The 21,522-nt window shown below is 47.8% G+C and overlaps 1 protein-coding gene across 2 annotated transcripts in view; it reads right to left on the bottom strand.

Annotated features, from left to right (window-relative positions):
• The window catches only part of gpm6ba (glycoprotein M6Ba), a gene marked incomplete at its 3' end in the record, with an annotated part of 171,903 nt that overhangs the window by 127,479 nt on the left and 22,902 nt on the right, over positions 1-21,522 (bottom strand). For both annotated transcript variants that reach the window (XM_081394609.1, XM_081394610.1), the window contains exons 2-3: positions 7,189-7,375; positions 1,752-1,908 (exon numbers count right to left, since the gene is read on the bottom strand). In XM_081394609.1, the coding sequence (XP_081250735.1) occupies positions 1,752-1,908; positions 7,189-7,375 (344 nt within the window). The remainder of the gene's footprint in view (positions 1-1,751; positions 1,909-7,188; positions 7,376-21,522) is intronic.

The raw sequence follows: 21,522 nt of genomic DNA, 5'->3' as shown, positions 1-21,522 counted from the left end.
ATAGGTATTGATACATTGTGACTTTGCAATACTATAATTATTTATGTCCTCAGAAAACTTGGTGATCAGTGGTCTGTGGAGCCAGATGTGGTGGAGGACATCGAGGCATTTACATGTGTAATGTATGGCCAGGCCCGCGAAAAATCTGTGAACAACGTGCGCAGCATCATGCTGAAATAAATGATTGGAGAGGATGAGACGCTTACCACCAGATTCAAGGTGGATTTGTTCCGGCACCCGCCCTGCAGAGACAACCTGGTCCCACACATCAACTGTGTCAACCACCGTCTAGCCAACTACAAGAGAGCAGCCACACCGATATCCTGGATGTAGATTTGGATGTGGATTTGTTCCGGCACCCGCCCTGCAGAGACAACCTGGTCCCACACATCAACTGTGTCAACCACCGTCTAGCCAACTACAAGAGAGCAGCCACACCGATATTTTGGTGTCCCAAGCCCCATGATCCTGGCCAAGGCTGGGAAAAAGACTGAAGAGGGTACCCTGGAACCAGTGTGGTCTTGTGGACCTATCCTCCCCACTTCACTCACTGACTTGCTAGAGGAAACAGTCGAGGAGATGGATGGAGATGGTGAAGAAGACGAGGAGCAAGAGGTCGATTATGAAGACCTGCTGTATGATGAATAGACATCATTGCCCTTGACCTTTTGACCTTTGATTAGAATCACTTTTTTCTATTTCAGTTTATTCTAATGGGGATTTGTTATACCCTATATATACACACATTTGACTATATGAGTGGTTTTCTGTTTTGTTTCAATAAATATAATACCGATATAACGGTTTGAATAGTAACTCCTTATTATGGGAGATGTTCATTTGGACCAACATGTGACAATATTTCAAGTAGGGATCATCAACATTTGCTTATTAGACATCAAAGACTATAAAAATACAAAAGTTAGAAAACATTAATCAATAGGGTCCATAGGGGAGGAGTTCCAGTGATCCAATGTCACCGATTTTTTACATTTCTTTGCGTTTATTTGAGTTTTAATGCACCATACGTCATCTAATCATGACAATCATCATATCTATCAATTCCTCATGTAAAGACGAAGAGAAAATGGGGTGGATTGTGTTTGTAGGATGTATTGTTCAGATTATATGTAGATTTAAAGTTTTCATTTTTCACAGCCGAAAATCAAGCACGGACACAAAAGATGATACAAAAAATCACATATGGGACAATAATTTGCGTGGGGAACATCAAAATTCCTTTTCTAGACACCTTAAGGATTACAAAAAACTAGGTTAAAAAAAATATACCTTTCGGGTGCAGGTGAACCCCCCTTCCTACCCTACTATTACGTTGCTTCTTGCATGTTTCATGACACATTTCACAAAGTGAAATGTCTAATGAGTACCGCTAAAAGTGCATTCAGTTTGATCTGAAACTGATGATGTGAATCTGGCAGCCTTGTCTCTCATTGGTTGGGTCTATATCACAGCAGTTCGGAAATTAATTGTCTGGTGAGTGGCACTAAAAGGTTAATGCTCTATCAAGTGGGGCTGGTTATGTTATGCAAACATCAAAATGTATTAGTCTACAAATCATGCACTATGGCAAAAGTGTTTTGAGGTCAAAACATAGTATTGTCCAAGGAATGCTGGAAACTGAAACTCAATTTTATGTATAGGTACGTCTTTGGAGTTTTGCAGGTAGAGGCATGTTTTTCTACTGTGCCTTGTTTTGTATGTCCATGCTTGTATGTGCGTGCTGGCATTACCATGGCACTGATGCAGCGTCCACACACAGTCGTCTTGAACTCGCTGTGCATCTCTTTGACAGCACTGGTGGTGTAGAAGCCCTCAGCCAACAAAATGATGCCATATAGGAAGAAGAAGCAGGCGATTCCATAGATGATGTACTGCAAAATCTGAACCCTTCATAACAAAGGAAACATTTATCTATATTGAATGTGTTACTGTAAGAGGTGGGCAACAATCCCTCAAAATTGTCAAATATTTATATGGAGAAACGCTTTGGTTACGTATGTAACCCTTGTTTCCTGAGTAGGGAAAGGAGACGTTACGTCGTGGCGACGAATGGGGTTTTGCTTAGAAAGCCTCTCACCTTCGAGTATTACAAAACGAGTCAATGGCAAGGAAATGCCATGGGTCTGCGGAATTTGCATAGCATAACTCCCTCCCACGTCGTGGGTATATAAGGAAGCACGCTGGCAACATGCAGATATGTTTCTTCGCTGAGGAGCCGAGACTGAACTCAGGCGTTCCAGCGGTACAGCAGAAGTCTCCGAACGAAAGATCTCCGTTACCTTCTCAGGGAACGAGGGTTACATACTGCCGAGACGTTCCCTTTCGTGGTCGCTACGAGTTACGTCGCTTACAGAATACACATATGACCCGCGAGCAGGCTGCATATGGAGAAACACTGGGGTGTCCAGCCCGCAGGGTGGAATGTTTCAACCTCCGGGGGGGGTGAAGGTGGCTTGCCAAGGGAAAGACCCATGCTCATAAAGGCTTAGAGTGGAAATACACATGTGGGGGTCGCCCAAGGGGGGAAACATGCACATGGAGACACCTAGCTAACGCGAAAGCTGCCGGTGGCATAACAGCCTTCGCTCCAACCCATCTTGCAGGAAGGAAAGCACGACACTGATCGGGCATTTTCTGGGGTCTTCTCAGCGAGAAGAGCATCAGGTGACGAAGAGGTTCCACTTCAACGCGTAGTCATGTCTTGTGGACGATGCTCTAGCGGAAGTGATGGTAGCCACCACCGGTGGTGGTAGGGTACTCAAACCTGCCTCATCCCGTCCAGGAGCCACACATGGAGGTTCCACAGATAGGGACAAGGGTGCCATAGGGTGCCCCGACTCTGAAAAAGGAGGTCCTTCCTCCGAGGAATTGGCCAGGGAGGTGCTGTTGCGAGGAGTACTAGTTCGGAGAACCAGGTCCGGGTGGGCCAATGAGGTGCAACTAGAATGACCTGCTCCTCGTCCTCCCTGATCTTGCACAGGGTCTGTACAAGAAGGCTCACTGGGTGAAACACATACTTGCGGAGGCCCCGCGGCCAGCTGTGCGCCAGTGCGTCCGTGCCAAGCATGCCCTCAGTCAGGGAGTAAAAGAGGCTGCAATGGGAAGAGTCATGGGAGGCAAACAGATCTATCTGTGCGTCGCCGAACTGTTCCCAAATCAGCTGAACCGTCTGGGGATAGAGTCTCCAATATATGGGAAGAGGCTGAAACCGTGAGAGCTCGTCGGCTGCACGGTTCAGGTCTCCCAGGATATAAATGGCTCGAAGTGACCTCAGATGCTTCTGACTCCATAGGAGGCGGTGGCGGGTGAGTTGCGACATACGGCGGGAGTGTAGACCACCTTGTCGGTTGATGTATGCTACTGTCGCGGTATTGTCTGAGCGGACTAGTATGTGCTGGTTCTTGAGCAATGCACGGAAGCAGTGCAGAGCCAAACGTACCACCAGCAACTCGAGGCAATTGACATGTCAAAGGAGCTGGGGTCCTGTCCAGGAGCCCGTGGCAGCATGTCCATTGCACATGGCACCCCAGCCCATGGTTGAGGCATCTGTTGAGACAACAACATGTCTGGAAACTCGTTCTAAGGGCACTCCGGCCCGTAGAAAGCTGAGGTTCGTCCACGGGGTGAAGGTCTGACGGCAGGTGAAACCGTGAGCATATTAGAATGATTTCTGAAGGATCATGTGACAGTGACACTGAAAACATTTACTTTAAATTGTAATAATACAATCCACAATATTACTGTTTTTACTGTTTACTCAAAATAAATGCAGTCTTTGTGAGCATAAGAGATGCTCAGTCATCATGTGTAGTTATATCTGTGATATGTTCAACATTTAGTTCTCTAAAAGTGATTGTCTGTAAAATATAACAAGCCAAACACATACTATAATTTAAACATGATACATTTTACTGTAATATAAATGGATGAGGGGACTCTCCCTCTAACAAGGACATTGAGTCTCGACCGCAGTGTCGCGAAGGTCATGTTCCCACAGTGAGAACATGATTCATCAACAAAGGCTGCCTTAGCGTGATCTACGCAAGGCAGCGATTGTGCCCATAAATTGTGCTCGGAAACAGTCCGACCGCAACCAGAAGTGCACGGGCGAGACATCATTAAAAAGACGTGCCACGCACAAGATCTTTTGTGAGAGGAAAAAACTCCGCAGAGTGTTGAAGCGACCAGGGAGAAACACACACTGGCAGATCACTGCACAGATCAGCAGGTAGGGTGACCAGATGAGATTGGCTGAAATTCGGGACGGTGTTCGGGGGGGCTACTATGGTATCATAGTCCTACTATGATATTAGACTACATAGCCTATAATAAACTCCAATGTTATTGGGAAAAACAAACAAAACAATGACTGTTGACCAATCAATAACTCCCTTACGACTGGCTGGCAGAGATGTTTATGCTTTTTAGCGGAGTGTTGGGATTCCGGTACACCAGCCATGTCAACGAAGAATGAATGAAAATTAGCTTATCAATGCATATCTAAATTCGCGCCTAGGTATCTTTGTAGAACTTCAAAAAAAGAAACAAAAAAGATGCTGCAGCCACTGAGCAGCCGGCGGGGGCTGGCTGCAGGACGACTCAACCTCCACGGACACGTCGGACAGTTTTTAATGTTTTATTACACAATAACTACTCAAGATTTTGCTTTAGTATAATTTTCGGCACAATTAGAGCTCGGATTTCGTGACTGTCCCAAATTTTTCGGGACGTCTGGTCACCCTATCAGCAGGCAATGTGCACTCGCTGGAAATCGCTGTCACACCAACACCTGGAGAGAAGCTCATCTCGAAGAGTGAAGAGAATGAAGCTCTCAGGATGGCTTGTGGAGTGAAGAGTGGATCTTGTCTCCGAAGCGAAAAACATATCTGCATGTTGCCAGCGTACTTCCTTATATACCCACAAGGTGGGGCGGAGTTACGCTATGCAAATTCCGCAGACCCATGGAATTTCCTTGCCATTGGCTCATTTTGTAATACTCGAAGGTGAGAGGCTTTCTAAGCAAAACACTATTCGTCGTCACGATGTAACTCTTAGTGACCACAAAAGGATTTTCAATTTCAACTTATTAGTTCTAACTCGCATGCATGAAAACAGATCAGTTTAGATAGAATGATACCAAAACATAAAGGCATGGTTTATTTAAGAACACATTTGCCAGAGTTCCTGCTCTGTAAACAATTGTGGCAATGATTAATTGTATTTTGATGTGGGGGCTGCACATGAACTCTTGGCAGATTTTAGGTACCGTGTTTACTGCACACTGTATGTACACATGAAATCAAATGCCATTTGCTCCCAGTAAAGCTCAAGATGACATGATGGTACAGAAAGTACAGCCAGTTATTTGCTGGCACTCTAGAGGTCATTTGTCACCACATACTCACTCTTGAGCATGTCACTGTGTTCTAACATGTGGACATGAATTCAGACAGGTAGAAAATTATAAACTATAACACTACAATAAAGTTGTGCTAGTTACCGCATAGACCTAAGGTTGGTCTCTTTTTAAATAAGACACTCAGCAGATTCTTGAAGAAGTTAAAGCAAAAATTCAAAAGTTCAAGTGAAAAAAATCTATAAAAATATACTTTAAAGCAAATGTACTGAACTAAACAGTTTAAATTTTATACAAAATATATATTTTACATAATAATTTGGACTCTTTTCCTGGAAAATCAAAGGCATATGTCTAACCAATGTTGTATTCCAAATTTGAAGTTGATATCACAAAAAAAAAATCTGCTAAAAGGATTTAAAATACCATTTTCAAGGTAAAGCAATGTCCAATTTCAAAACGTTTTTTACAGGATGAAAGTATTTAAAGGTGCTCTAAGCGATGTTGGGTGAAGTCACTTCTTGTTGACATTCAAAGTATTGTCAAACAAAATGGAGGCTAGCTCGACCCTCCCTCCTCCTCATCCCGTCCCCTCCCCCTCCCTTCCGTGCTTCCTGAAACAGTCATGAACCATTTAGAAAAACCAAACTGGATTTACCCACCTGTCCAGCAAAAACAGAGCCACCTGAATGTTGGATTGGAAGCCCTTCTGCCGGCGGAGTTCTTGCCACCTTTTGAACACTTTTCCGATGTAAATTCGGGACTTTGCGCGTTCCTTCTCCTCTTCCCTATTCTTTGTTATTTGTTCATTGGAACGTCGTGTGTCGGCCATATCAAAATTCTCAAGAATATATATTTTTTAACATTAGTCGTTGTCCTTGTCTAGGACATCTCTCTAGCTAACTTCCCTCTTCATGCTTCTCTCCTCCACTCCCCACAGACCCCCCTTCATGTGCACGTGCACTAACCCCCCAACCTCCACCCCCAAGTCATTCTTGTCGGTTATTGGCTGGAACACTGTTTGTTATGTTTCGTGGTCCAGGCTGGGCCAGTTTGTATTTCTTGCCGTTTGTGGAGCTTGGGCTGTCTACAGAGACCGCGTTTTTTTTACAGTGTGTTCAGGGGACAGGCAGCTAGCGGATAGTGAGGAGATGTTTGCTGTATGTGACAAAAAAAGTTTTGGCCTAAAAAACGCGTGACATCGCTTAGAACACATTTAAGCTTTCAAATGATATCTAATTCATGATGATTACTAAAATACATGACATGGGAAAAAAAGGCAATAAAAAGCACACAAAGTGTCCCGCTACCGAAACACTGACAGTTGACAGGCTATCTAACATGAACTAACAATGAGCAATTCATTTTTGACAGTATTTTTTAATCTTTGTTCAAGTAAAAGTTTAGAAAAATTGTTTAGAAAAAGTTTAGAAAATTTTCAATTGTTCATTGAAAGATCATGGTAGCTCAGGTCCATTAAATAATATTAACAGATACAACTTTCGATTCTAATAATGTATAAGTAAATGTTGAAATGAACATTAACTACGATTAATAAATGTTTTAGAAGTATTTTTAATTGTTAGTTTATATGTTAACTAATATTAACAAATGGAACCTCATTGTAAAGTGTTACCAGATAAACAAGATCAAGATTTGCTTTCTTTCATCTCTTTATACCCTAAGGTAACAATTATAACACCTCAAGCACCTCACAGTAGCAATCTAAATATATGGATACAGCTATCATTGGGGAGTTACTGTATCTGTGGTATTTGAATTATCATGGCCATTTATACGAGCACACTTACACATCAATGAGGGTAGCATGGTCGGAGGTGATGCGAGAAAAGTGGTTTTCCACCATGGTCACAGTGCCCGTAAGTGCCACATGCCCACAGCCGCAGAACAGAGCCACACCCGAAAAGCACAAGATGGTGGCCACCAAAGAGGCATAGGGGACACCGCCCAGACACTTGATGCAACACTCGAAGCAGCCTGTAGGGGGAGAAAAAGAAATTTTGTGTTTTGTCGGAATTCGCTCCAGCAAATGCTATGTGTTAACTTTGAATTTTTTTGTTGTTGTTGTGCTTATTAATCACGTATATATTTTAAGTATTGTTTTTGAACACTGAACATATTGAGTGTGGGTTGTATTACTCTTATTGATGCAGATTTAGATTTCTAAGACCACATGAAATATATCAGACAGATCATTTTTTATATATTTTATATTGCTTTAGTGACATTTCCTTTGACACCAGAGAGGAGTAAGTTCATGTATTTGGTGTTTTGACACCTCATTGAGACAAAATCATGTCATATGAAATCAGATGCCCATCGGTGACAATCCATCTTCACGCTCAGGTCATATGACATGGGGTGAGACTGTTACTGTAAGATGAAGAGTTTAATTACAGACACTTCCAAATGCATTTCAATGAATAGATTTTAGCCAAAATTGAATGGAAATTTGAAAATACTAGTATTTGTATCTATAGTGGCACTTAGAACAGGCGAAATACAACATTTAGAATGAGGATTCTGGAAATTGTAATTCTCTTCTATCTTAAGCACTGTCAGGATTCTATCACCATCTCGTCCCACTCATTCCCTCACTCCGCCTACTCAGTCATTCACCCGTTCATTATCACCGGATTACTAATCACCGTCACCTGGATCTCATCTTCAGCTCACCCATATATACCTGCATTCACCATTCAGTCATTGTCTGATCTCGTCGATTCATGACACACAGACTCTCTACATTACCTACCTGCATACTCACCGTCGATCCCGATCTTCTTCAGCCTGTCTTCATTCTGTCATCAGAGAAACTTCATCATCTTCATCTGCAAGAGAGAGAGAGACTTGGTTATCATTCAGTTATGCTTCATCTGATTATCTACTTCCTGTTTACTCACCTTTCACGCTGTGTCCGATCCATTCTGCTATTAAAATATCAAACTTACCATCTTGTCTGCTTCGTTTGTGCAAACCTGACAGAAGATCAGACCTATGATGCAGAATCCATCGGAATCCACGGCAAATCCACCTGCCATCCCGGCCGCCATTCATCAACCCACACCATGAGCTTCACTTTCTCAAGGTCCCGTTGCTTCGTTCACTGCCTCAGCGTGTCCCATGGCCCGACCAGCGACATTCTCCGGTGGGGCGGAGGACTGCAGTGGGTTTCTTCTCCAGGTATCCTTGTATTTCTCCATGCAAGAACATCAATTTAGTAACGATTCTGCTCGTGTTGTTTTCGTCATGGGTTAAATCCTAATATTCGCCAGTTGATGGTGGTTTTTATCAATCGCTCCTCCAGCACCAGAGCCTATGGAGATCGGCTCCACCCACCTTCCAGCTTCGGAGCTTCAGCGACGAATCCTCCATAATCTCTGTCTCTATTGTGCATCTGATAAACATCTTCTCAGTACCTGTCCCGTTCAACCTCCACGCCCAGCGGTAAGTACCATTCAAGTCTCACCCAAAATTGAAGCCTTAAACCACACCACTGTACATCTCCTAACCTCACGTATTTGTGTCTCTGCGCAAGCCCTCATCGACTCCGGTTCAGCGGGGAATTTCATTTCCACCCAGCTTCTCCAAAAATTGAACATCCGCAAACACCGCAGCACTCAAGACCTCCAGGTACAAACTATCCAGGGAAAGCCGCTGGGTCGAGGTCGAATTCGTCACTATTCATCTACTCTGACGCTGCGTGTTGGTTGTCTGCATTCGGAGAAAATCTCTTTTATGGTGCTGGAGGAGTCCACCGCTGAGCTCATCCTGGGATGCCCCTGGTCTGTCCAATATCAGCCGACCCTCCACTGGAAATCTGGCTAAATCCTGCGCTGGGGAGAGACCTGTCATCTGTCCTGTCTATCTTCCATCAAGAAAACCTCCTCTTCCTCATCATCATCGACGTCAAATAAAAGGTCCAAAATTCCTGTCTGTTCCACCTCGGTTGAGAGCCCTGAAGTACATCATCAAGTGAAGATTCCAGTGGAGTACCAGGCGTTCCAGGATGTGTTCAGCAAGAAGCTGGCAACCAAATTACCACCTCATCGGCCATGGGATTGCGCTATCGACTTGCTATCTGGATCCACTCTACCTAAAGGCCGTGTTTATCCTCTGTCCATCCCGGAGCAGAAGGCCATGGAGGAGTATGTGGAGGAGGCATTGCAACAACAGTTCATCCGCACATTAACCTCCCCTGCCGCTTCTAGTTTATTCTTTGTGGGTAAGAAGGACGGAGGCTTGAGGCCGTGCATCGATTACCGCCATCTCAACTCTCAAACCGTCAAATACAGCTATCCCCTTTCTCTGGTCCCAGCTGCCTTGGAACAGGTGCGTGGGGCTCGTATATTTTCCAAACTAGACCTTCGGATTGCATACAACTTGATCCGTATACAGCATGGAGATGAGTGGAAGACAGCGTTCGTCACCCCCTCTGGCCACTATGAATATCAGGTTATGCCCTTCGGGCTGTCTAACGCTCCAGCGGTCTTCCAGGGGTACATGAACGAAGTGTTCCGAGAGTACCTCAACCGCTTTGTGTTTGTCTACATTGACGATATCCTCATCTACTCATCTTCACTTGCCGAACACCATCGTCATGCCATCCAAGTACTAGAGAAACTGAGAGAACACAAGCTGTACCTGAAACTGGAGAAGTGTGAGTTCCATAACACCTCTGTTCAATTCCTGGGTTACATCATTGACCAGCACGGTATCCAGATGGACCAGAGGAAAGTGGAAACAATCCAAGACTGGCCATTACCCACATCTATCAAAGAACTCCAAAGATTCCTCGGTTTTGCCAATTTCTACAGAAGATTCATCAAGAACTACAGTCTCATCAGTGCTCCCCTCACCTCTTCATTAAAAGGCCGGCCCAAGTCTCTGTCCTTGACTCCCAATGCCCTCCAGGCCTTCCATCGCCTCAAAGAAGCCTTCACGACTTTGTCAGTTCAAAGCCAGATTAAAGACACATCTCTTTGACCTAGCTTTCACATAATACATTATAGACTTCTATAATTTAATGTTATGCTGCATAGATTAGGTCAGCCGGAACCGGGAACACTTCCCAAAAATCCTGATGTACTCGTTACATCATGAGAAGAATGGCATCTACGCTAATTTTAGTGTCTGTGTTTATCCCAAGGTTTTTCCTGCAGCCTGCCGGATCCAGGCCGTATCCAGATCTGACGAAGGACCTTCACCTGGACCGATGACAACGCAGTGCTGAAGTGCCAACTAGTCTCTCCCTATGGAGGATCCCACTACCACTCTACAGATAAGGCGTTGTCGGGAAAATTCGTCTCGCGGTCCTACCCCAAAGCAACAAATAAAATAAAATTCCTTATCAAAATTTATAAGGAAAGACAAGTATTTTGTTTAGGCTTGGCTTGTAGGGAATTCCAAACCTGCGTATATTCAAACGCACATAACTATAGAACCCATACTAAATGCGCTTGTGAACGCCATCAGCGTTTCTCACAGGTTCGCGTTTAAAGTCTGTGTAGAGAGAATGGTGTCGTCTTAGCGGCCCCTAATTTAATAACAAATGATCATTGCGACGGAACCAAATCAATTAAAACTAACTTTAGATGGAAATAACTTAACTCTGCTGTAAAGCCGAAACAATCTCTGTTACCTTAAATTATACGCTTATCTCTGTAAAGCTGCTTTGAGACAATCTACATTGTTAAAAGCGTTATATAAATGAAGATGACTTGACTTGACGACTGCGCCAATCCTTGTTCATCCCAATCCAGATCTTCCATTTGTCGTTGAGGTTGATGCCTCTTCCACCGGGGTTGGAGCGGTGCTGTCACAGCGGCAGGGTGAGCCTCCCAGACTCCATCCATGTGCCTTCTTTTCCAAAAAGCTAGCCCCGGCGGAGCGAAATTATGACATCGGCAACCGGGAACTGTTGGCCATAAAACTGGCATTAGAAGAATGGAGGCATTGGCTGGAGGGAGCAAATCATCAGTTCGACGTGATTACAGATCATCGTAACTTGGAATATCTTCGGGAGGCAAAAAGATTGAATCCTCGTCAGGCCCGCTGGGCACTCTTCTTCACTCGATTCGACTTCGTTGTTACTTACCGACCAGAAAGTAAGAATTGCAAGGCAGACGCACTTTCTTGACTCCATCATTCATCTTCTGAGGATCTCAGTTATGAACCCATCCTCCCTCCAGCCGTAATCCTCAGCCCCATTCTTTGGGATATCGACCAGCAGATTTCCCAGGAAAACACTCGCCATCCTGCTCCGCCGGGAGGTCCATTCATGCCACAACATCTTCGCACTCCCCTTCTGGACTCAGCTCACACTGTTCCGGGCTCTGGACATCCAGGTAGCAAGCGTACCCTCTCGCTTCTCAGTCAACGGTACTGGTGGCCGTCCATCTCCGAAGATGTTTCCAGGTTCGTCCGCGGCTGCTCAGTCTGTGCCATCACCAACACTCCCAGAAAGCTCCCTGAGGGTAAACTCGTACCACTACCTCTACCCAGACGCCCTTGGTCTCACATCAGAGTAGATTTCAAGACTGACCTTCCTAGATCAGGAGGATTTACCTGTGTTCTCGTCGTTGTGGACAGATTTTCCAAAGGTTGCAAACTGATACCTTTACCTGGTATTTCCACGGCATTAGAAACGGCAGAAGTAGGGCTGTCAACTTTAGTCGTTTAGTCGACTAATCGGTCGATGCCGTCTTGATCGACTGACATTCTCATTGGTCGACCAGTCTTAATTTTTTATTTTTTTTCCTTTATTTATTCCTTTATAAGCAGTTATATATTACTGTATTCTAAATATAATTAGCCTATGTTTTATCCCCAACTTTAAATGCTTTAATTTAGGCTATTTTGTAACAGCGCCACAGTTTAGCGCACCACGTAGAACACTCGGGAACCGCACCTGTGGCTGCTTCACTGCTGCTTTGCGCTCAGTAAGGAATAGGTAGTAATCTCTATGTGTCTGTCTGTCCGTTTGCATTTTGATTATTTCGAGAACCGTTCATCCAATCGACTTCACAAGGGAGTGCAGTGTCGCATTTGGTGCAATATAGACAGACACGACACGTTCAGAATTAATAGTAAACTACAGAACAGCGCGAGCGGGAAGCGGCGCACCTCACGCGAGCAGGGTTTAGGAAATATTCTCCGAGAACGGACACTGCACTAGTGATATAAAACGCACACAGTCTGTTAACTTAAGCAATACTTTTAAGGTAGTCTAATATTTTTCTGACTAACAAATTACTGACACAGTAAAGGGTAGATTTAAATAAAGAAAAACGAAATTTAAATAAAGAAAAACGAAATTTAAATAAAGAAAAAAAACGAAATTTAAATACAGAAAAAATGAAATTTAAATAAAGAAAAACGAAATTTAAATAAAGAAAAACGAAATTTAAATAGGCCTAAAGAAAAACGAAATTTAAATAAAGAAAAAACGAAATTTAAATAAAGAAAAACGAAATTAAGTTAGCCTAAATTAAAAACGAGATTAATTTAGATTGATGATAATAACGGGTAAAAAGTCTAATACATTTTGTTTCTATTATTCTATTTTCCACAATGTCAAAGCAACAGAAGCAATACAAGCTCAGACATGCTCTTCGGTCCATACAAACTCCGCTGTTCTGCGCTCTAGCTAGAGAACACTCCCGTTGCTGGAACACTCAGGCATCGGTTCTATTTCTAGCATGCACGCGTTTTCCGCTTTCCGTGTGGCTCGAGCCGCGCCTGAGACGCGTGTCTCACGCAGGCAGTGTGCAAACTCCAACCTATTAACATGGGAGCCGAAATAAAAACAGACACCCAATGCAGCTGAGACTCTCACGCCATCAGCCAGTGTGTCGCAGGCCTTATTCAAGCGCAAATGAGAACCGTTTCGCGGGGATCCCAGGTGTCAAAAAAAGAAAAAGAAAAAAAAAAAAAATTCGTTGTTGTTTTATAAATGCTCTATGACAATTGTTTAATAAATGTTCAATCAAAATGCAAAACATTTTTTTTTTTTTTTTAGTCGACTAATCGTTGTGCAGGACAGGTCTTTGGTCGACTAAGCATTTCTTTGGTTGACTACAGCCCTAGGCAGAAGCACTATTTCATCATGTATTCAGAAATTTCGGCATTCCCGAAGACATTGTCTCGGACAGGGGACCCCAATTTATCTCCCGGGTGTGGCACGTCTTCTTCAAGCTTCTCAGGGTCTCTGTCAGTCTATCATCAGGATACCATCCGCAGACCAACGGCCAGACTGAGCCGAAGATTCAGGAGATTGGACGTTTCCTGCGAACATACTGCCACCAGTACCAAGACAGCTGGAGCCGATACCTCCCCTGGGCGGAATACGCCCAGAATTCCCTCACACAGAATACCACCGGGCTCACCCCCTTCCAGTGCATTCTCGGATACCAACCACCACTCTTCCCTTGTTCGGGTGAGCCCTCGGAGGTTCCAGCTGTCGACTTCTGGTTCCATCAGAGCGAGGGGGTATGGGACTCAGCTCATGTGCATCTACAACAGGCAGTGCGGAGGCACAAGGATCAAGCGGACCATCGGCGAGCCGATACCCCTCAATATCAACCTGGTCAGAAGGTGTGGTTATCGACGCGGGACATTCGCCTCCGCCTGCCTTACCGTAAGCTGAGTCCTCGATTCATTGGACCATTCACCATCCAGACGCAGTTGAACGAAGTAACCTACAGGCTTAACCTTCCACCTCAGTACAGGATCTCTCCTTCTTTCCATGTCTCTCTTCTCAAACCCTTCACTGACCCGGTCTCTCCTGTTCCCACAGATTCCACCTCTGATGACGTACCTCCTCCTCCCGTTCCTGTGGAAGAAGAGCCCATCTATAGAGTCTGATCCATCATGGACTCCCGGCGGCGAGGTCCCCGTCTGGAGTACCTGGTGGACTGGGAGGATTACGGACCAGAGGAGCGTTCCTGGGTACTTTGTGATGACATCCTAGACCCCGCTCTACTCTCCCAGTTCCATACCGACCATCCTGACCGTCCAGCTCCCAGGGGTCGTGGTCGACCTCGCCGCCGGCAACATCCCTCTTCTTCCCAGACGTCAAGAGCCGTCTCGGGAGGGGGGGTACTGTCAGGATTCTATCACCATCTCGTCCCACTCATTCCCTCACTCCGCCTACTCAGTCATTCACCCGTTCATTATCACCGGATTACTAATCACCGTCACCTGGATCTCATCTTCAGCTCACCCATATATACCTGCATTCACCATTCAGTCATTGTCTGATCTCGTCGATTCATGACACACAGACTCTCTACATTACCTACCTGCATACTCACCGTCGATCCCGATCTTCTTCAGCCTGTCTTCATTCTGTCATCAGAGAAACTTCATCATCTTCATCTGCAAGAGAGAGAGAGACTTGGTTATCATTCAGTTAAGCTTCATCTGATGATCTACTTCCTGTTTACTCACCTTTCACGCTGTGTCCGATCCATTCTGCTATTAAAATATCAAACTTACCATCTTGTCTGCTTCGTTTGTGCAAACCTGACAAGCACTGCCCTTTAGTGATCGGCTGATATCGATTTATTTGATGTCCGATATAAATCACACACATAACACTTGCTCAAACAAAATTTATATTTATTTTACTTAATATTTACTGAATTGGAAATAAATAAAATCTGTAAAAAATAAAAAAATAAAAAAAACCCTGAAAAAAAATAAAAGTTTGTGCGTAGTGGAAATCATCATATTTAAAGGAATATATTAATATCATATATTCAAAGGAAGACAAGGGAACACTTAATTTTACATACAGTACACAGTGAACATGACATGAATAGGATATAGTGGCCAACTGGACAGAAAGATAGATAGCAGTTTGAAATCAAGGATTTAAAGATTGTCTTAAACTCTCCTGTCCGCATCCGATTTAAGCTATTTTTAAGGTCCAAAACAACCTTATTTTAAATTATCTTATTTATCTCAATTATTATTAGTCAACATAATGTAAAAGGAAAAACAATACAATACTTATTGTACAGTAATAACATATAATATGTATAATAACGTGTAATATAATAACTTATATGACAGAACTGTTAAACAGAGAATATAAATTAAAGAAGACGAAGAATAGGAGTACTGTGTGCTCAGGCGCTGGCATTCTCAGGGCTGTCAAAATAAAAGTTCCATTTCCGACACATCGGCCAAACAGAAAAACGTATCAGTCGATGGTGATAATAAGCAAATGTCAAATATCAGCCGATATAGTGGCCTTGGGCGCGTCAACCACTACTGCCCTTTTAATACGTGAACATGTAATGTTTCATGCTCTATTCATATCTTCTGAAGAGGATTCTGTGCACAGTGAAGTCCCTGCCGATTAATTTTCTTCCGAAGACATTAAACAACTCAAACTCCCCCACATACATTAAGAATGCATCATCTCATGTTTAAGAGATGGACTGCAACTTATGATCTGTAGACATCTATGTTATGCAGAAAAAATAAAGAGTGTTGAGTGTGTGCCTGAGAAACGTCTCGGTTACGTATGTAACCCTCGTTCCCTGAGTAGGGAACGGAGACGTTACGTCGGATGACGACGAATGGGGTTTCGCTTAGAAAGCCTATCATCTTCGAGTATATAAAACGAGCCAATGGCAATGAAATGCCATGGGTCTGCGGAATTTGCATAGCGTATCTCCGCCCCACGCAGGGGGTATATAAGGAAGTGCGCGAGCAGAATGCAGATATGTCTTCGCTGAGGAGCCGAGACTGAACTCAGGCGTTCCAGCGGTACAGCGGAAGTGGCAGGGAGACGTAACGTCTCCGTTCCCTACTCAGGGAACGAGGGTTACATACGTAACCGAGACGTTCCCTTTCGTTGTCACTCCGAGTTACGTCGGATGACGACGAATGGGGTTCCCAGTGTAATCACGCCACCTCTCGACTGTCTTCCAGTGCCCTGCGTAAGTCTGAGCTCCCTGTCGTGAGACTGGCACAGACGAAGGACTCCTACTTAACACAGGAATACCAAGGTACACTGGGAAGCATATCTCAGTGGAAATATGCAATCATGCCCAACCCGAAGGGGGGGACTTGGAATACACATATGACCCCGAAGGGCTGCATACGGAGTAACACTGGGGTGTCCAGCCGCAGGTGGAATATTTCAACCCCAAGGGAAAGACACATGCTCAAGGAGGCTTACAGTGGAATACACATGTGGGGGTCGCCCAGAGGGGGAACCATGCACATGGAGGCACCTAGCCAAGCGCGAAGCTGCCGGTGGCATAACTCTGGCGTTGACGTCGTCAGTGCTGGAGGAGACTCAGGGCTTATTAGGCTCACCTGAGGAAATATCGCACGTATCCCGTCCGTGGAGAGGAATGGCGAGCAAGCGAAGACACCTGAACAGAATCTAGTACCGGCTAGTTGAGGCGAGTACATGAGAAGAAACTGGCTCCACTCGGAGATTGTAGAATCTCGCGAATGTGTTAGGTGTCGCCCAGCCTGCAGCTCTGCAGATGTCTGTTAGCGAGGCGCCATGCGCTAGAGCCCAAGAGGATGCCACACTCCAAGTGGAGTGGGCCGTCACACCAAGGGGGCATGGTCGACCTTGCTGCTGGTAAGCCAAAGCAATGGCGTCCACTATCCAGTGAGACAACCTTTGCTTGGAGAGAGCCTTTCCCTTCAGCTTCCCACCATAACAGACAAAGAGCTGGTCTGAGGTCCTGAAACACTGCGTTCTGTCTACGTAAGCACGGAGGGCGTGTACTGGACAGAGCAGTGCCAAGGCTGGGTCTGCCTCCTCCAAAGGCAGCGCTTGCAGGTTCACCACCTGATCTCGAAAAGGTGTGGTGGGAACCTTGGGCACATATCCAGGCCGGGGTCTCAGGAACACGTGAGAGTTAGCCAGCCCGAACTCCAGGCACGCTTCGTCAACCGAAAATGCCTGCAGGTCCCCTACCCTCTTGATGGAGGCCAATGCAACCAGGAGCGCTGTCTTCATTGACAGGAACTTAAGCTCCACTGATTGCAGAGGCTCAAAGGGAGCACTCTGCAGGGCAGTTAAAACCACTGAGAGGTCCCAAGAGGGTACGAGGGGAGGACGAGGAGGATGTAGTCTCCTCGCTCCCCTCAGGAACCTGACGATCAGGTCGTGCTTTCCCAAGGACTTACCATCAACTGCGTCGTGATGTGCGGCAATGGCGGCAACATACACTTTCAGGGTGGAGGGAGACAGCCTTCGCTCCAACCCCTCTTGCAGGAAGGAAAGCACGACACTGATGGGGCATTTCATGGGTTCAAGATTTTTAGAAGAACACCAGTTGACGAAGAGGTTCCACTTCAACGCATATACATGTCTCGTGGACGATGCTCTAGCGGAAGTGATGGTAGCCACCACCGCTGGTGGTAGGGTACTCAAACCTACCTCGTCCCGTCCAGAAGCCACACGTGGAGGTTCCACAGGTCGGGACGAGGGTGCCATAAGGTGCCCCGTCCCTGAGAAAGCAGGTCCTTCCTCAGGGGAATAGGCCAGGGAGGTGCTGTCGCGAGGAGAACTAGTTCTGGGAACCAGGTGCGGTTGTGCCAATACGGGGCAACCAAAATTACCTGCTCCTCGTCCTCCCTGATCTTGCGCAAGGTCTGCGCAAGAAGGCTCACTGGGGGAAACGCATACTTGCGGAGGCCCCGCGGCCAGCTGTGCGCCAGTGCATCCGTGCCGAGCGTGCCCTCGGTCAGGGAATAATACAGGTCGCAGTGGGACGAGTCGTGGGAGGCAAACAGATCTACCTGTGCATCCCCGAACTGATCCCAAATCAGCTGAACCGTCTGGGGATGGAGTCGCCATTCTCCAGCAAGAGGCCGAAGCCGGGACAGCTCGTCGGCCGCCTGGTTCAGGTCTCCCGGGATATAAATGGCTCGAAGCGACCTCAGATGCTTCTGACTCCATATAAGGAGGTGGCGGGCGAGTTGCGACATACGGCGGGAGCGTAGACCACCTTGACGGTTGATGTACGCTACTGTGGCGGTATTGTCTGATCGGACTAGTACGTGTTGACCCTTGAGCAACGCCCGAAAGCGGTGCAGGGCAAGGCGTACAGCCAGCAACTCGAGGCAATTGACATGCCAAAGGCGCTGGGGTCCTGTCCAGGAGCCCGCGGCAGCACATCCATTGCACATGGCACCCCAACCCGTGGCGGAGGCATCTGTTGATACCACAACATGCCTGGAAGCTCGTTCTAAGGGAACTCCGGCCCGTAGAAAATTGAGGTTCAGCCACGGGGAGAAGGTCTGACGGCAGGTCGGAGTCACTGGGACCCGGAGCCTGCCGTGTTGCCATGCCCACCTCGGGACTCGATCGCGAAGCCAAAGCTGAAGCGGTCTCATATGAAGCAAACCGAGCGGCGTTACTGCGGCTGCGGATGCCATATGCCCCAGGAGCCTCTGAAAGAGTTTCAGTGGGACCGCACTCTTGCCCTTGAACTGACGAAGACAAGTCAGCAGTGATTGCGCGCGCTCGCTCGTAAGCTGCGCGCACATGGCAACCGAGTCGATTTACATACCGAGAATAGAGATCCTCTGCACGGGGCAGAGTTTGCTCTCCTCCCAGTTGACCCGAAGGCCCAGACGAGCTAGGTGCCGGAGCACAAGGTCCCTGTGTTCGCAAACCTGGTCTCGAGAGTGAGCTAGAATCAGCCAGTCGTCGAGATAGTTCAGGATGCGAACCCCGTGTTCTCGTTGGGGAAACAAGGGCTGCCTCGACGACCTTCGTGAAGACGCGAGGAGACAGGGCTAGCCCGAAAGGGAGAACCGCGTACTGGTATGCCTGCCCCTCGAAAGCAAACCGAAGAAACGGTCTGTGTCGAGGAAGAATGGAGACATGGAAGTAGGCGTTGCAAACCAATCCTGCAAACCAATCCTGTGGCCGTACGCATTCGAAAAGGCGTTTGGCCGTGAGCATCTTGAACGGCAGCCTGTGAAGGGAGCAGTTCAAGACGCGCAGGTCCAGGATAGGTCGTAACCCACCGGATTTCTTCGGTACAATGAAGTAAGGGCTGTAGAAGCCGGACCTCATTTCGGCTGGAGGGACAGTCTCGATCGCACCCTTCGCCAGTAGGGTGGCGACCTCCGCTCTCATGACAGGGGCATTGCCACCGACCAATGTGAAGCGGACTCCCCTGAAGCGGGGAGGAGACCGCACGAACTGAATCGCGTAGCCGAGCCTGATGGTCCTCGCGACCCCTATCGGGACAGACCGGGAAGCTCTAACCAGGCTCCCAGAAACTGAACCAGCGGGGTCATACGGACCACAGACGTACCGTCGGTGGTGCAGTAAGGCGGAATGACCGGCCCAGGCGTGGGTGGCATAGCGGCCCAGTGCGGGGGCACAGTCATTAGCCGCGTCCTGCCAGAGGAGGCCAGGGGAGGACCAGCGTCCCACGGGGGCGTGCTCTGGCAGGGGTCTGGCGACAGAGGGGGATGAGAGTGGCGGGGCTCGTGAGCGGCGCGCACTGTCATCCGAGAACTCTGTGTGCTCAGAGATGGGAGAGTGAGTTCTTTCTTTAACCATTTTAGGGTGCTGCCCGTCGTGGGACGAGCAACGGGAATGGGATAACCAAGGATTCTCCCCCGGCCCTCCACCGGGGGAAGGAGCGGCCCTGCTACCGGCTCCTGAAAAGAACTCAAAACCATCTCTGAGCAGCCCGTCTCAGGAGCGCCGCTTGGCCTGGCGTTTAGCGGGGCGCGGGGCGGGAGAGGGCTGTGGCGCCTTCCTGCGGCTTCCTTCACGACGCGGGCCGGAGGCAGATGACTGCTGAGGCCGGTCGGGAGGGGCGGTAGCCACAGGAGGGCGCCCTCGGCGGCGAGCGGGCTGAGGCACCTGTGCCGACGACTGCGCTGCCGAAGCAGCGGGCCGCCAGGGCAGGACATGTTTTAAAGCCTCAGTCTGCTTCTGGGCAGTCGAGAACTGCTGGGCAAAGTCCTCGACTGCACCGCCGAAGAGGCCAGCCTGGGATATGGGGGTGTCGAGGAACCGGGTCCGCTCCGGGCCGCATATCAGCCAGGTTGAGCCACAGGTGTCGTTCCTGGACCACACATGTGGACATCACCTGACCCAGCGAGCGTGCGGTCACCTTCGTCGCCCGGAGAGCGAGGTCGGTGGCGGCACGCAACTCATCGAAGAGTGCTGGGTCAGTCCTCCCCTCATGCATGTCACGCAACAACTGGGCCTGGTAGACTTGCAGTGTTGCCATGGCATGCAGTGAGGAGGCTGCCTGCCCCGCAGCTCTGTAGGCCTTCGCCACGAGGGTGGAGGAGAACCTACAGGCCTTGGAGGGGTGCTTTGGGTCGCCACGGGAAGAAGCACTCTGAGGACACAGTTGCATCGCAACAGAGCGTTCAACCTGGGGAACCCCAGTGTACCCTTTAGCAGCCCCCTGATCGAGAGGAGGAAAGGCGGAGGAGGCCGCCGAGCGATCACGGGAAGACAATGGTGCCTTCCAGGACCTCGTGACCTCCTCATGCACATCCGGGAAGAAAGGTATTGGGGTTGGGCGGCGACGAGGGTCAGCGGCCGCTCCCAAAAACCAATCATCCAGCCGCGAGCGCACTGGCCCAGGTGGCGGGGACCACTCAAGACCAATGGCCGCGGCTGCCCGGGAAAGCATGGCCGTCAGCTCGGGATCAGACTCGGGCAATGCTGGGACACCCGAGGGTGGCAGCACAGCCGAATCGTCACTTCCCAAGGACTCCTGCCCACCTTGTGATGCAGCGATCGACATACGGTCCTCCTCTGGAGCGCCAAATGAGACATGCGGCAAGTCAGTGGACTGTACTGCAGGCTCATTTGGAACACTCGCGGGTTGCACAGTGCTAGAGGGCGGTGTGGAGCGTGGAATAGTCGGCGCTTTGTTCCACACCGTAACCCTCAGGTCACCCTGGCCGCCAGCCGAAGTACTAGCTCTCGCGGAGCCAGTAGATCGGGGTGCGGGTGAGGGGACTCTACCACGAAGGTCATTGAGTCTCGACCGCAACCGTGCGATGGGCATGTTCCCGCAATGGGAACATGACTCATCCACAAACGCTGCCTTAGCGTGCTCGACACCCAGACACACAAGACAGCGATTGTGCCCATC

Source organism: Scardinius erythrophthalmus (genome assembly GCF_964197995.2).
Source record: "Scardinius erythrophthalmus genome assembly, contig: HAP1_SCAFFOLD_51, whole genome shotgun sequence".
Lineage (NCBI taxonomy): Eukaryota > Metazoa > Chordata > Actinopteri > Cypriniformes > Leuciscidae > Scardinius > Scardinius erythrophthalmus.
This window is presented reverse-complemented; position numbering and strand designations above follow the sequence as displayed.